General features: G+C 45.8%; 1 protein-coding gene across 7 annotated transcripts in view; it reads right to left on the bottom strand.

Annotated features, from left to right (window-relative positions):
- Positions 1-15,507, bottom strand: part of WNT11 (Wnt family member 11) — a 32,070-nt gene extending 16,563 nt beyond the window's left edge. The window contains exons 1-5 of one of the 7 annotated variants that reach the window (XM_030950656.1): positions 15,200-15,507; positions 11,401-11,621; positions 2,163-2,398; positions 1,465-1,578; positions 1,301-1,380 (exon numbers count right to left, since the gene is read on the bottom strand). In XM_030950656.1, coding sequence (XP_030806516.1) covers positions 1,301-1,380; positions 1,465-1,578; positions 2,163-2,398; positions 11,401-11,483 — 513 coding nt within the window. In that variant the 5' untranslated portion in view covers positions 11,484-11,621; positions 15,200-15,507. Of the gene's footprint in view, positions 1-1,300; positions 1,579-2,162; positions 2,399-11,400; positions 12,030-14,052; positions 14,650-14,702; positions 15,010-15,199 lie in introns of those variants that run through there. The other 6 variants (XM_030950641.1, XM_030950645.1, XM_030950611.1 and 3 more) reach the window with 6 other exon arrangements.
- Between the last annotated feature and the right edge of the window lie 1,091 nt (positions 15,508-16,598).

Here is a 16,598-nt window from a genome sequence, read left to right as displayed (position 1 = left end):
CCCACAGCTCTTTGGTGATCACTATCAGTCCAGGACTACTTTGGGCAAGGGCTCCTTTGCAGCCAGAAGACAGAAGAGTATTTTGAATTTTGATTAGATATCTATATTGGGCTGCATTTCCACCCTCTAAATTCCTAAGGATATGAATATCAAAACATTCCATTAATAGATAATTAACATCAATTTCAACCTCCAGCAGCTTTGGGCTTTGGTAAGAGAGATGTCATGGCTTTGTTGAATTCAGTGCACTCTCACCCTCCCTTTCTGCTGGTCATGGGGGCCAAAATAGCCTTTTACTTTGATTCTGCACTATTCTCATTTCAGTGGGACATGGCAGGATGCTGCCAGGAAGGGCTGAATGCACCAGCCATGGCAACGCAGTGTCCCAAACAAAAATTTGCCCTTTGCAATTGAAACAAAAAATCAAGACGTTACAAAAATAAAATAAAATTTAAAACAAAACCTCAAACCCCAAGCAAACAAACCAAATCGTGTGGGACTAGTAGGGGAAAAAAAAGAGCCAGGGAGAGAAACTTCAGCATGGTTGTGCTCTGCAAAGGTGGACTCAGCCTGTAGCTACACAGCAAGCTCCCAATGAGCTCAGCATGCTCCAAGTTTGTCTGCACAGGCAGCCCTGGAAAGACCAAGCTGTGCAGTAGGAGCAGTCTGTGGAACCACTGGAGCCTCAGAGATGGGTGCAGGGGTCAGTTTTATAGCCCTCCCCCATTCCTTTCTTCAGCTGTATGGACAGCTGCTATAGGGATTTGCACATCAGTGCACACCAGGCACTGCACGTGGTAAATATTATCCCTCCACTGGATGCAAGCTGTTAAAAGCCGCTTGTGCCAGATATGAGAATAATCACTAGCATAGCAGTTTGAAAAGGAAAAAAAAATCCTCACTCCTGCCTGCAGGGATGGCTGGAGGCAACTGCTGCTGGATGCATCTGGCAGATGATAATCCTCCACGTTTACACAGCACTTTGCCCCTACAATGCCCAGCACGATGGGACCCATCCCCACCACACCTCCTGGGGCAGGCAGAGCCAGAGCCAACACTGACTGTGCAAATGGGGCAATGAGACATCCCACCCACGGTTAAACAGGGCTAATAACAGCATTTGGGACTCCCTGAGTCACAGGGGGAGTTACACAGCTACAGTTTTCAGCAGGCCAAAGGACTTCAGAGCAATCTTTGAGTAACCTGCTCCTTTTGCTAGCTGATAGAGACACTGAACCTCACCACGTGACCAACACTACAGATGATTGTACAAGTACAATAACTCTTGTGGATTTGTTACCTGTCTCCCTACTTCACTGTTGTGCAGATGCATCAGTTTATTGGCTTGTGATCCTGATTTTTTCATCTTCATGGGAGCATCTGAAAATTTGGACCCCATGATAAGACCATAGTTGAGGTTGTCTGCACATCCTCCCCATCGATACCCAGGTCCAGGTGTCTCACCTGGGATGGGACCACAGGAACAGCCAGGGAGGTCCCCGGTGGTGCAGGCTCTGGCAATGGTGTGGCTGATGGCAGCAGCAGAGAGGGCATATACAAATGCTGACTCCCTTGTGCCTGAAAGAGACAAGAACTCCAGCTCAGCCTCCTGGGCCACATAAACATTCCCCAAAAAGAGACTCACATAGTCTGTGTCCCACAGAGCAGCCAACACACCAATTCACTGCTGCTGAGATGTCCCATGGCACCACTAGTCTGGAGCACATCTAAGTGAACTCTTCAACATAAGACAACATGCCAGCAGGGCAAGGAGTCATGGATTCAGGCATCTTGTTCATTACAGTGTGATTTGCTCCTGGAGCATGTGGTTAAGCCCTCCTGTGGACTCTCCTGCCTCCTTTTGCTCATCCCATGACTCCCAGTGGGATGAGCAGACCAGAACGGTGGTCTGCTTTTTAAGAGTTGTGGTAGGCAAGGTCTTGGATCCAAGAGCCTCTGGGCATGACTGGCACCATAATGATGAATGTGGTCTCAGAGAACAGGACAAGTAGGCTTTGTAGTCCCTCCATGGCCTCCCAGGAGCAAGACCCTTCCTATCTCCAGCACACACACACACACACACACACACACACACACACACACACACACACAGGCTGACTCTACTGACTGCAGTCCCAAGTGAGCCAGCAGTGCTGTTTTACCTCTGTCTAAGTCCAGCAGGTAGTTAGGAGCCAGCTCTATTGAAGAGCAGTTCCACCTCATGTCTGAAAAGGTTTTCCGGCAGGTCTTTATCACTTCCCGCGCTGCCTGAATAATGGTCTGCATCAGCTCCAGGTTGCTGCGGCACAGCTGCACCTGAGAAACCACCAGGCCTTCAAGCTGCTTGCAGTGCTGGGTTTGATTCAGGGCCAAAGCCAAAGAAGTCTTGGACAGAGCTCTGAGGAGACAAGCACATGCACAAAAGCATTAAAACACAGTCTAGTCGTCTACATTCACCTGACTTAATTAAAGCTTTCTCTAAATAGGTGCTTAGATAAAGCTGGTGAGAAAGATGAGCAACCATGAAAAGTGATTCATATAAAGTTTGTGGGAAGAAACACCCTTTATTAGCCTGCAATTCTCTCCATTACTGAGGGGAGGCTGCACAAAGCTCCAGGGGTATGTGTCAAGTCAATCGGATGTGTAAATCCTATGGCGAACGTTGTTTGCTGAAGAATGAAGAGCACAGACCTCCCAACAGAGTAAAAAATGACCCATCAGTTCCATGATAAAAGAAATCTGGATCTTCCAAGACTGTGGCATTTGGGAAAAAAAGCAATGTTGGTGTTATCAGTATTTTGTATTCAGCATCTGTCTCACACACTCTCAAAAGATTATGCTAAATGTCATGTAATTAATTATGTAGAAAATCTCCTGCAAGGCCCAGGGAAAAATCATCAAATTTGCAAAACATATGCTTTCACTTAGAGTTAATGCCAAGGGCCTCTACTGATTCAATCACCGTTGCAGATAGATAAGTCTGTTTCTCTAGTCTCCAAAAACCACAGTGCAAAAGCTCAGTGGGAGTATGTGCAGAGAGAGCACCACAGCCAAATCTGAGAAGGGATCCATGAACACCCGCACATATGTTACCATGGAAGAAAAGAACAACATCCCACAGTGGTGGTTCTTCTACTGTCCAATTGGCAAATTTTCCAGGTTAAAAAAAGAACAAATACTGACATGCATCTTACAGGGCTGTACTCCTCTTCCCTGAGCCCCCACAACAATCAGCAGAAGCCAAGTGTGTAACTCTTTTTGTATCTTCTTGACTTTCTTAGGGTAGTCATAAAAGTTATTCATTCCCATAAAACAACTTTCTAGCAGGCTGAATCAATAATCTGATGGCATCTGATCGTGGCAACACAGCTTTAACACATATTTCCTTCTGTGCTTGTTAAATGTATTGGCTTTCAGATTCATCCCAAGCCATCTTGGTTAGTTTGGCTTATTAGCAAACACATTTTGGGGCGCATTTTACTTTATTACTGTAACATTCACATTCTTCAGAAGTTAAATGAGATGGAAACAGAGCTAAAATTGAGCCCTAATGAAAACTGGAGGTATTAAATCCTTGCTGGGGATGAATAGGCTGACATTGACAAATTCCCAGGTGACAGGGAGTTTGGCATTTCTGGCACTAGATAAACAGTGGCAAACTTGGAAGGGAAACCACTGCTCTGAAAGCTATATAAATATATACTTCATACACATATTTAACAGGTCTGTTAAACATACTGGAAGCAGAAGTCATTGCTAGTGAATTTCAAGAGAAAGGAAAAAGTGGTGGACTTGGCAGTGTTAAGTTATTGGTTGGACTCAATGATCACAGAGGTCTTTTCCAACCTAAATGATTCTATGATTCAATCCTCAGAAAGTCCGCCCTGCAGTTCATCTCGTTCCCATACACACTGGTGTTCATACAATGTTCCTTGTCTGGAGAGGGGCCCCTCCAGAAGGCAACTCATCCTGCCTTAGATGTGAACCTGAACTGGTAGAGAAAAAACTTGTTGGTGATACACTGGGTGTTCAGGTATCTGAACAGAGAGATCATGTCCTTGAAGGCAGAGACATGGCTCTCTGAATAGTACGACTGTCACCTGACTTGCAAACCTCTACACTGGGGACCTCACAGCAATCCTTCAGGATCCTACTTTAGCTCATGGAAAGCAAAAAGCCACATCTAGGAAGTAGTTAGCCTTTTGTGCTTTTGGGACCTATAGTAAGATACCATCATGACTTAGAAGTGCTCATTTTCTGCTCTATATAGGAAACCCAGACACCAAGCAGGGACACAGACATCTGAATGGTATAAGCACAGAGCTTGAATGAGATATGAGCACTTGACACCAGGAATCTATGAAAAGTTATCCCAGAAAGCCTATCAGCAACTCCCAGGAATGAGCTGAAACACAAATCAGGCAAGAGGCCAAAGCGGCTCATCAGTAATAGAGCACAAATGATAGAGACTCCAGAACGGCATGTCCCAGCAGGAAGGGAAACAGGCAGGGTGTGGCAGGAGCAGTGAGAGAACTTCACAGCCTGAGCTTCAGGCAAATGAGGAACATTCCACGTCTCTGAGAGAGGCTGTACCACGAGGCAGCAGCTCAGTTTTCTAAGCAGACGTGTTGGGTGGCACTAGAGAGGCCTTGGAATGTTTTGGCTGGCCCTCCAGAAGGATGCATATATCTCCTAGGTCCTACACAACATTTTCTGATCTTTTCTAGAGGTCTTCAGCCTCTTTAAAGGACCTGGCAGGCTACATTGAAGTACCCCTATCTCACTGTTACAGACAAGTCATGAATAGCACAAATAACCATCTACAGGTAGGGATGAAAGCAGAATTCCGACTGAAACTCATCCTCAGTGTGAAAAAACAGGATGTGATGCAATGAAACTATTATTACAGATGGCTTGAAGTGATCACCATTAGAGAAGCAGTTTTATAGTGCAACAAGAAAGCCATTTACTTCAGGGAAGAAGGAAAATACCTTCTGATTGGTGAGAACCCAGTAAATGGCAGCAATGGCTGTTTCTCACAGAATGAGCTGAGTTCCAGGAAGCCTACTAAGAATAAAACTGCAAGATGCAGGAAGGTGTTTTCTGAGCATCACCCAGGCCTAAACTTCATGTCTTTGCTTGTGAGAACCTATAATTGGAAACATCTCCAAGCATCGGGAGGAAGAATTAAAAGGTAATGGAGATGGAAAAGAAAACTCAGTTACTGTAGTCACTTACTGAGACTGAAAAGTGCATTTATAAATCACAGATCAGGAATCTGAGAACCTATTAGGTCATCTATTCCATGCCCTGACAACCTAGGTTTGCCCAGTCTCTGTCCTACATTTAGGAATATCTTCTTCACTCCATGTCACTCTAAACCCTCCCTGTGGAAATGCATCACCTCTCCCTGCTTTCGAAATCTGGCAGCATCAGGGGATGGATATCCACTGCCTGCAATGACATTACTGGGAAACAATATCTATTTGTGGAATGAAAAACATCCTCCAGGAGAGGCTTCTCCATGGTAGGATTTGGTGGTGGGTCTCTGGCTTGTTTTCACACAGTCTCCACTGATCACCAGCTCTGGGAGGGAAACGGGAGCCAATGGGGCACAGCCAGCCTTAAATTCCAGCCCTCAAGGGCATAATTAGAAGAACATCCTTCATTCCTCAACCTGGAAAAAAAAATCCCTGACAAACATCTTTCTGTGGATTCACACTCTTCATCTGAAAAGGGGATTTTACCTGCTTTCGCCCTGGAAATGCTGTTTTTCACTGTTTCCTCCTGATAACATTCTCACTTAATTCTCCTGCCCCATCCTTCATTCTCCAGAAAACCAAGGGGTGGTTGTTTCATGTTTGGTTTGTTTTTTTTTTAATATACATATTTGATCCATCCCTTTAAATAGGGCCTGAACCAAACACTCCTGATCTACACATAACACACAGGTCCTTCAATTGAAATTCTGGATACTGACAGAAAACCACGAACATATTTTCAGAGGAAATATGCATAGATGGATCATGACATTCGTTTACTCTTTTAGTTATCCCAGGCAGTTCTTAAATTGATTTAAAAACATTAATGCTCTGCAGTGTTAGGTCCTTTGAGAGCTATGGCCCCATTCCTGCATGTCTGGGCCCCATGAGAGGACTGTTCATAGAAAGTACAGGTTAGGAAGAAGCACCTTCAGATGTCAGTAGATATCAATGAAAGTCATATATTATTTGGTTTACAAGGTATCCTGTGAGTAGTACACTGCTCCTGGTCAAGCCAAAGGGAGAAAAACTCCTTCAACTGAGCAGCAGAACATTGGTGTCCTTTAAAACACCCTTGAAGGGTGGAAGAATCTTCTCTCTGAAGGCATCTGCCCACGATCCCTTGTGTGACATGATCTGTGAAAGTCACAAAGGGACTGCTGGTGAAACCATGAACTTCTACTCCAATTTACCAGCTTTGCTTTCTGAAAAGGCATTCTTTTTAATGCCTATTCCTAAACTCCTTAATCTTGCAGGGATGTGGGTGACACAAAAAGATTTAGACAAAATTACATGGCTGTGGAGAGTGAAGTAAGTGGTAAAAGTTAATAAAGAGAGGCAGAGATTAAGAGTTCTTTTTGTATTTGATCTCATTGAAGGTTTTTAATCTGTAGGAGCCTCATTTTCTCAGGTTTTCATCTGGAAAAGGCTTGCAGGGGAGTTACAATAACATTGTCTAAGCTCCTGGTAGTCAAAGGCAGCTCATGCCCCTGCCACCCTGCCCTGCCTCAGTTCCAGCCTGGGGACCACAAGTCCTGGGAAAGACACCCCATCCCCTGGTAAATGCTTCCCCTAGTTCTGCAAGGACTTTTCAAACAGACAAGTGCAAGGACTTTTCAAACAGACAAGTAGGATTTATGTGGTTTAAAAAAAAAAAAAGAAAAAAAAAAAAAGAAAGAAAAAAAAAGAAAGAAAAAAAAAGAAAGAAAGAAGAGGAAGAGGGAGAGAAGTGTGTGTGGGGATAAACCAACTCTGAACTAAAAGCTTAAAATAAGAGCTGTTTTCAGATATGGTGCCAAATTCAGTGCTGGCAGTAGTGGGCACAAGGCTGTTGACTTCATGCCCAAGCTTGAATGAAGTCAATGCCAGCAGCGAGTTGGCTCACTGCGTGCCGAGGAAGGCCATGGAGCTTTGTCAACTTTTCCTGAGCTGCCTGTGGAGCAAAGAGCAAACTTCAAAGACATGGTACTCCCCTTTCCTCACCCCCAGCCTACTCCCCTCCTGCCATCCCCATCCTGCAGCTCTTTCACAGCAGCTCATCTAGCAGTGCCTTGCCAGGCAGACAGTCTCCTCACAGGCGCCCGTGTCTCCATGTCCCAGCTCCCTCCCACTGCTCATTGAAGGGGAGAAGCAGGAGCTGCCAGGAAGCACAAAATCTTTCCATTTTCTCCCCTGCTTTTTGCTGGCTGCAGAAGGGCTGCTCAAGGTTGGTGGGCTGGGGGACATCCCATGTTCACCAAAAGGTGTGGTTAAGCTGCCTTTTGCTTCTGAAGGGCTGCAATTTAACCATAGGAACTGTGCAGCAATAGCTGGGAATGGAGCTCAGCTGGGGATTGCTCCAGGGCACATGAGACATCATTGAGTCACCACAATGGGGACAGGCAGAGACTTCCTGAAGTGACCAAGCTCCACCCAAAAATGCTGTCCTGGGTATATTCTGCAAGCCATAAAAAAAAAAAAAAAAAACCAAACCAAAAAAACCCAACCAACCAACCAAAAACAAACAAACAAAACAAACAACAACAAAAAAACCCCAAAAGCCCCAAAAAACAACTGAAAAAAAAAAGACACAAAGCCCCCCTGCAAAATAGAAAACAAACAAAACAAACCCAAAAATAACCAGTTCAAATCACTTGCTGTGTTTGGTTTATTTACAACCACATTGAAGAGGACATTCAATACAGAGGGACAGAGGAGATGCCAATCCCTGTGGAGGCAGAAGTGCCTCAGAAGCCACTCTGTGCCTGGACATCCCAACACCTGCACACCTTTGGGGCATGCACATCTGGCTGCAGCTCCCTCTAATGCTCATCTGTTTTTCAGTTCTGCCCAAATAAGTTGCTCCAGCACCTGCTTGGTCAAACCCAAACTCTCCTGGGAAAGCTGAATGGATTGCAAAAGCAGATGGGGAAGGTGATAGAATTACTAGATGCATTGGCCCTAAGACATATCTCATGGAAACCAATGGCTGCCTCACCTTCCCAGCCACTGTGACAAAACAACACTGAGCACCACAAAATGATGTAACCTCCCCACATACCTGCTTTGCTCTCAGGATGGGAAAGTGTTTGCAAAAAAAAAGGACACAGGGTCTCATACACATTGATGAGAAAGGCTGTGTCTCCACAACAATCCTGATCCAGCAAAGATCTGGAAGCATACTCTGGAGCCATACTCTGGCTTTACACCTGAGTAGCTCTCTGGAACTTAGATGAAGGAGCACAAGATATGAAATTTCTCCAGCAAGAGAAATGTATACAAGAGCAAGAGCATGTGTACAAGGTGCTGACTGTCCACACACCATGCTGGATCTTTGGTGGGGCCCAGCACCAACTTCCAACAGATGGGAATTTGGACCACAGAGCTCATAAAAAGAAGGCAAGCAAAATAAAATAAATAATTTCTTTTTTTACCTTCTCCCTGCTTTGATTAATTTTCAGGGCATATTTTTGTTACTGAGAAGTCCTAAATGGCTGAAAATTGTGTTTTTCTTCTTCTTCCCCTCCCCCTGTAATTACATCACTCACTGAATCAAAATTAAATTTCCCATCACCTTTCTTATCAGTCACTCCCTCATCTCCAGGCTGGTGAAACCCACCTCCTTATCTCTCCCTTCCCTTCCCAAATCCTCTTTGAAGCTTGCCTCTGGCACCATGAGTACAAAAATGATGCAGTGGGCAGACCAGTGAGAAAGTCCCTCAGCTGAAAGCATCACATAGCACTTTCCTCCTTTTTCATCCTGTTCTTTTCCCCCACCTCTCTGTTCATGAGCAAGAGAAGGAAGGAGCAGATTTCAATTGTACAGCACCCAGAATATGAATCCAGAGCTGGGATAAGCAGGTCTGAGGTGTTACTCAGTATTTGGTACTCTGTTTTTCAAGAACTTACCCATGCAATTTCTAAGGACAGTCCCTGAGCCCCAAGAAGAAAGAGTGATGGGGAGCAGGGAAAATTAGCCTGTGTTTCCATAGGAAAATAAGGGTGGGGAAATGAGGACAAACAGCAAACAAAAGAAAAACCAAACATAATTCTGTGAATTTCCAGCTGCCAGCATCCCAGTTGCAAAGTGCTGTGGACAGAGAGTGCAGGTCTCTGCCAGGTTTTAAACAGGTGTGAGGGGAGCTCAGTGGTGCATCTGCATGCCATTCATGCTTCAAATACCACTTTAATCCCAGCTTTCATCTTTCCCACTCACTTTTTGATAGGGGGGATATGTCTGCTGGGAAGTAGAGGAGCAGCAATTGTGGTGTCTTGCCCCCAACTGCTTCTCCCCCCACTCATCCCCAAAAGCAACCCTTGCAGCTTCACCACTTAGCAGCCCAAAGGCTGCTTTTGACAGCAAAGATATTAGGGACCTTTCCCTGCCTCTCAGCATTTTTCATGTCTATGGCTTGTCCATTCCCTACTATCAGGTTCCTTCTGGAGCTCATCTCACCCCTGCCCTTCGAAGGAACCCAAGCCCTTCACTCATGATTAAGCTTCTTGCCTAAGTGGGACACCAGTGCCAAGCATATGGACAAGTACCTCCAGTCAGTCATGGCTCTACACATAAAAACCCTGCTGAATCAGGGTGCCACAAAACAGCTTTATTTCTGTGCTGCATAGAAATAAACATTGCAAAGGAGTCCCATGGACATGTTGCTAAATGTCCTTCAGAAAGGAGATGCCTGCCTTTCCTAGTGCTGGATATAGGCAGAGCTTAGAGCCTAAATACTGGAGGAAGTTGGTGGAAAGAAAGACCTGGGTTATGTAACTGAGCTCTTGCTGACTACTACAAGGTGTAAAGCCAAGGCAGTGAAGAACAAACCAGATTCTTACTCTCCTCTACTTCCAGATGGTCCTTACAGTATGGAGACAGCAGATGGAAGATTATGTTATGGTTTGGGTTGGAAGAAACCTTAGAAATCATCTAGTTCCTATCTTTCTGCCATAGGCAAGCATGCCATCTTGAAAGACGCCCTAAAGTGGGTGACTCTTCCTCCCACCTGACAGCTACCTGCAGTACACAGCATCACCAGAGGCTATCACATTTCTGTTGGATATCTCTGTTTGGAGAAGATGAATTGCCGTCTGGAAGATCCTCTCTTCCCTGACTGCATGATGGGGAGTAAAAACACTGGCTCCAATGGGATACCTTAATTTGAAGATATCCAAATTTAAGCCTTTATAAAAGGTGGTATGAGTAGAGCTTCAAGTGACAATGGAACAGCAGAATGGCAATTAGACATAGCATGAACTCTGTGGCAGAAGGAGCAGCAAAACAGGAACCTCTTGTCCAAGTTTCACCACCTATCCCAAAGATCCTTGCTTCAATGCACTACAGAGTCTTCCTGGCATTGTATATTATTGTGCCTTTTTTTCTACCAAAGATGCACCTTTGAGGAAAACCCATATTCCCTTACTTATTTTGTGCCCAGCTCCAAACCCAAGTAGAAAAGACAGATCACTCGTCAAGGTGTGAAACCAGATTGGCTTTGGAGTGGCCTGTTTGTTTGTTTATTTTGCAGCAAGCAACTAACTAATTGCTTGTTTAAGCAAAAAACGAGATGGTGATGTTTTCACTTTGCAGTACATTACCTCCAAGGAAACTCAATCCTGACCTGACCACAGTCCCTGGTATTTCTTCACCCTCCTACCCCCTCCTCACCTCATTTTTAACACCCTTCACAAAATCCAAAGGTTAAAAGGTCCAGAAAAAAGCCATGTTATCTGTCAAGCATCCCTTGTGGTTGGAGATGGGCAGCGTTATCTCAGCTGCCATCCCTACTGCTCTCAGTTCCTACTCAGCACAGCCAGGAGTCCTGGTGGGAGAGTTTCCCAGCATAGCAGGAGCTAATGCTAGGAGCTTCATTGAGTGGCTCATGTGAGCATTCAAGTGTGTGCCTTTCCCTTGGTATCAATGAGGAGAAAAAAACCCAAATGAGCCGAAATCATGCATATTTTAGAAAGAAGATGGAGACATTGTTAGCATAAGCCCCTAGTACACACACTTGAAATCAATCAGTGCCTGGAGAATTGCAGTGCTTGCTGCTCTTTAAACAGTTTACAGCATGCCTCAAGCAGCAGTTGTACAAACAGGTAAGAGACCAGCAATTCCTACAAAAACATTAAAAATGCAGAAATAGAGCCAGATACTTACATCCATTTTATCCCATAGCAAAGCCCTGTCTGCAGAATCAACAGCAGAAAACCAGCTAAGAAAAATCGCAGACTTGGCTTCATTTTCTCCACTTTCTCCTGCTAGCCAAAGGAAATCAGCTTCTCCAAAGAAGTTTGTTTTTAAAAAAGGAGTTTTCTTAATATTTTGTGCAGTGTATTTTCCTTCAGTTTGGGGAATGCTCGTTCTTGGAGATGAAAAACCTGAAAGGAGAAAGAGCCCGAGCTATGGTTAACTCTGAAGTTTAGCGAGTCACTGTGAGAGAGAAATCTATTATCCAAATTGCAGAGGAGTGGCTTATGAATCATGAAAAGGTTTGGATTATCCCTTCTCAGTCCTCTCCCTTGCCAAGCCTCGATACAACCTTTCGAGTCAACAGACAGACAAACCGTATGGGTTGAATTACACAGAGTTATGGTCTGATTGTGTGTTTCCATTTAACCCTGCACATGGCAAGACTTCATTCACTGCTTCACTTTACTGGGTTTTTTTTCTTCCCCTCTCCAAAAAGTTTGTACAACTGCTTAGGAAGAAGAAGAATAAAAAAAGATAGATCTTCAGATTAGCTCAAATCTTCAGCTATTCATTTCTCGCTTTCTTCTCTCCAGATTTTTTTCCTCTTTCTTTTTCTGCAGAGAAGACAAATAAGAAAAACTGCATTTCCCTACTTAATGCAGGTGCCCTTGCCCTGCAGATGTTTCTCTCTGATCTGTTACAATAAATGTGTTTTGCTCTTTACCTTTTGCTTTTCTTCTCACCTCATTAACTCTGCCTCTCACTTCTTCCAAGTCCTTGGCACCTGGAGCTCACGGAAAAGGCTACAACTTTGTAAACATAAAATCCCATTTTTGTCTCCAGGGAGCAGCCTGGAGGAGACAAAAAAGCTCTCAAGGATACCCTCACACCCCTTTTCTTTTTGTTGGTTTTTTCCTTCTTCAGGCCAAACAGATAAACAAACCAGATGCAGGACTTAAATCCTTAGAGGGGTCCTCTCTGTCTCCAGGGCATGGCTTGCTTATTTTAGCAGCAGTATTAATAGCAGTAAATGGGTTTCCCTTCAGTTACTCACTTCAGACACCGCTCCAGGCTGCTTTTTGTGGTCTTTGCAGTGGTTTCCCATCCCATGAGAAAGACAACAGTAAAATAAACAGAAAAACCTGGCCACCACATTGCATCTCTGGAGTCTCACAACCCATTGCACAGCACACTGGCAAACCCAAACTGTAACTGTTCATCCCCCCATAACACCCCCTCAAAGAGGTTTGGGAAGGGACTGGGAATGGTTGGAGCAGTCAGCTTTGGGAAACTCTTACCCTGGAAAAAGGGTATCCTACCTGATCCTCAGCTCTGGATTTGCCCAGCTGCAGATTTCTGCCTAAATATTCCCATTTAGGGAGGAATTGGGTTGGGGAAATGAATATTTCTGAGTGTTTTCTCTGCCATCTGCAGCATATTTTTCTATTCAGGCTGCTTTTTGGCTATCCCAGCCCCAGCGCCTGGCGTAAAGGGTTTCTAGAGAAGTGCTGTTACTACAAAGGATTTTAATAACCTCTAGGGTTATTAAAACCTCTAGCCAGTTCCTGGCTCCCTTGAAGCCCAAGACAAAACTGACTGCCTGCAAGGGAGGCAGGATTTCATTGCCATGGATTGTTTTTCCTTAATGCCCACTTGGATTTGGGTTTGATGCATCCCTTGAAGGCAGTGCTCCCATGAGCATCCAGGCATACGTGCTTCTTGTTTCAGAGTATTTCTGTACCTTTTAATCTTTGGGACCCCTTTTCTTCCCACTGCTCTACAAGCACACTGGAAACCTTTAACCCTTAATCCTGCCCATGCCTTTCAGTGTCTATTTAGATATTTCAGACCCCTTATCTCACCCCTATGAACTGCTGGACAACGCAAGAATTGGGTGTAAAATGTCTCAGATGGTCTAAAACGCTCTCACTAAACCTGACCAGCCAACACCATTCTCTACTCTCCACCCCCCTCCCCTTGCAAAAGTCACAGTTTGGGGCTTTTTCAACCCCTGGAGTGGAAGAGAAATTATCTAATTCCTCCATACCTCCCCAAAGAACTGTGAGCTTTGCATGCAATTGCACCCCTTTTATGTGGAGAGGTAATAATGCATTCTTCCACTCAGTCCAACACAGATTACATTTGCAAGAGCAATTTGCAAGGTTGGGACACACTTTGGGGCAGATGTGATGTTTACAGCTCTGGTGAGCTCTGGGTCACTGATCAAACCAACAGCAAGTGGCCTGTGGACTCCTAAAAACAGGAGCTGCTTTTAACTCAAAGCTCTCTTTTCTCTTCACCTCAAGGCTGTTTGCAGCCAGCCACGCTCTGGCACACAGAAAACACTCCCATCAGTCACTTCCAAGACTCTGGACTCAGGGATGGGAACAGGCAATTTTAACTGTACATAAAAGTGTGAGTATTCAGCTCACATTTTTCCAGTTTTCCCATCTAGGAAACAAAGACATCCACCTGACTCTGCTGCCAGCCTGCAGTTCTCTCCGAGAACACAGCAGCCTGGTTTAGGGGTAGCACATCCCCAGATGACCTGCAGTGAGGAGTGGGAGCAGAGAAAAGGAATAGAGGGTGGCAGAGCTGATTCCAGCTGCCGGGTCTCACCACTCCTTGGTTGCCTTCTGGATCTTCCTCCTCCTCCGCAGCCCCTGGGTGTCCCCACTACCCCGCAGCCTCCCGGACTCCTCTCTCCTCTGGAGCTCCTTGCGTTGCCCTGCACGTTTGCAGCTCCACGTCTCCCCTCTGCCAGCAGCCCCTGGGTCTCCAGTGTCCCTTCCAACTCTCCGGCGTCTCCTCTCCCATGCAGCTCATCGGGCACGGGTGTCTCCACGCTCTGGGTCTCCCTCTCCCCTGGGTCCTCCCCTCGCTCCTGCACTCACACTTCCCCTTGCCGGGAGTCAAGTCTCTTAACTCAGCCTCCGAGTCTCCTCCTTCTTTGTTTTCCCTCGGGTATCCCCTCTCCCTTGCAGTGTGCAAGCCTCCCCTCTCTCTCGCATTCCCCCGGTTCTCCCTGCCCCATGCATCCTCCCGGGTCTCCCTTTTCCTTGCAATCCTCCGGGTCTCCCTTGTCCCCTGCAGTCTCCAAACCGCCTCTCTCTCTGGCATCTCCTCGGTCTGCTTTGCAGCCTCTAAAAATCCTCTCTCCCCCGAACCCCCCAGCGTCTTCCTACTCCCCTGCATCCTCCGGGATGCATGCCCTCTCCTTGGAATTCCGTCCACGCCTCGCAAACCCCTGTTCTTGGCCAGCCCCGCACCTTCGGCGTTCCGAGGAGCCGCTGTCCCCTTCCCACCTCTCCCGGCAGTGGCTCGCACACCCTGCGGTCTCCGCTTACCTCGGCCCGGAGCGGGTTGCGCGGGGACCGGGGCCGCTCTGCCGGGGAGGCCCCCGGAGCCGCCTTATATGCGGCCCCTCCGCTTTGATATGCGGAGTGATGTCAGCTCGGATTAGCATAACAAAAGGCTCCGCGCCCCGCGGATGCCCTGGCGGGCAGGCCGGCGCCCCGCGGGGCTCCGCGCATCCCCTCCCTGCTGCCATCCCGGCACAGCCCTCGGGAGCGGGGCCGGGACACGGGCAGGGGGCTCGGCCACCGCCCCCGGGCACGGCGGGGACTCAGCGGCGTTATTCTTATGAGAGGTTAATGATTAACAGTGATTAGCAACAAAAACAGCGAGTCGGTGTTTCGGCCGGAAGGTGAGCGCTGCCGGGGGTGCTCCGCGCTCCGCTGCCCCGGACTAGGACAGGGACACTCACCGCGCTCTGCCAGCAGATCTGGCTCCTCTGCGAGGGTCAGGAATCGCCGCCTGAGGCAGTCCCTGCTCAAGCTGTACCTCAGCACGTCCTGCTGTCAGCCTGCAGGTTCCAAACCTCTTCTCTGATCGTCCGTGATCGGTGGAAAAAGCAAATGTTGAGGTCTGGTTTTTGCTTTCAGGTCGGTTTCGGGGTTGGTGTCTTGGTGATTGCCTGCCAACGAAAGAGAAACAGGGAGGAAAACATAAAAATGAAAGGGGAAGGGGAAGGGAAAGGGAAAGGGGAAGGGAAAGGGAAAGGGAAAGGGAAAGGGAAAGGGAAAGGGAAAGGGAAAGGAAAGGGAAAGGGAAAGGGAAAGGGAAAGGGAAAAGGGAAAGGGAAAGGGAAAGGGGAAAGGAAAGGGAAAGGAAGGAAAGGGAAAGAAAAGGGAAAGGAAAGGGAAAGGGAAAGGGAAAGGGAAGGGGAAAGGGAAGGGGAAGGGAAGGGAAAGGGAAAGGGAAAGGGAAAGGGAAAGGGAAAGGGAAGGGGGGGAAGGGAAGGGAAGGAAGTAGGAAAAAGGAGAAGGAGAAAAGAAAAAAAAAAAAAAGAAAAAAAAAAGAAAAAAAAAAGAAAAAGAAAAAGAAAAAGAAAAAGAAAAAGAAAAAGAAAAAGAAAAAGAAAAAGGAAAAACAAATGTATACAAGAAAAGAGGAAAAGTAAAAAAAAATAAAAAGGGAAAAAGAGGAAGAAAAACAAGAAGGGAAAAGAAAAATAAAATTAAGAAATTAAAAGAAGATAGAAAAAAGAAAAGGGAAAAGGGGGGGGAAGAAAAAAGGAGAACATCAAAAGAATATAAGCAAAAATGAAAAAGTAAAAAAGATGTTAATAAAAAGGTAAAGGAAAAATTAAAAAAAAAAGAAAACAGCAACAAAAAAAGGACAAATGAACAAATGAAAAAAAAGGGGAAAGAAGGAAAATTAAAGGAAAAAAATTAGAAGAAAAACCCTTAAGATAAAAACCCTGTAAGAAAGAAAAGCACAACTGGCTTCTGAACTTAAGGCCTCATGAGTCTGAATTTAAGACATCTGTCAGCTATGGGCTCTGAAAAAACGGATGCTGGTTGCAAAAGTACTTGTGGTTTTTTTCATTTGGTTTAATTGTGGGTTTCAGGTGAAAGGAAAGAGAATAAATGCTTTAGTCCCTGGATCAAGACACTCAGTTTCCTTATGGTCTGTTTTCAGGACAGCTCCTTATATAGGATACATTTTTTGTGTCTGTGTCCCTTTGCTGATTGCATTCATATACACAAGTCACAAAAGGTCCTGGGTGAACTGCAAAGAACCCTATGTACACAATCCCAATTTCCCAAAGCCATTATATTATTTGTTTTGCACAGCATCTCCATTTGTCTTTGTGTGACAGT

This window comes from Camarhynchus parvulus, chromosome 1 (assembly GCF_901933205.1).
Source record: "Camarhynchus parvulus chromosome 1, STF_HiC, whole genome shotgun sequence".
Classification (NCBI taxonomy): Eukaryota; Metazoa; Chordata; class Aves; order Passeriformes; family Thraupidae; genus Camarhynchus; species Camarhynchus parvulus.
The sequence above is the reverse complement of the archived record's forward strand: the minus strand, read 5'-3'. Positions and strand labels throughout refer to the sequence as shown.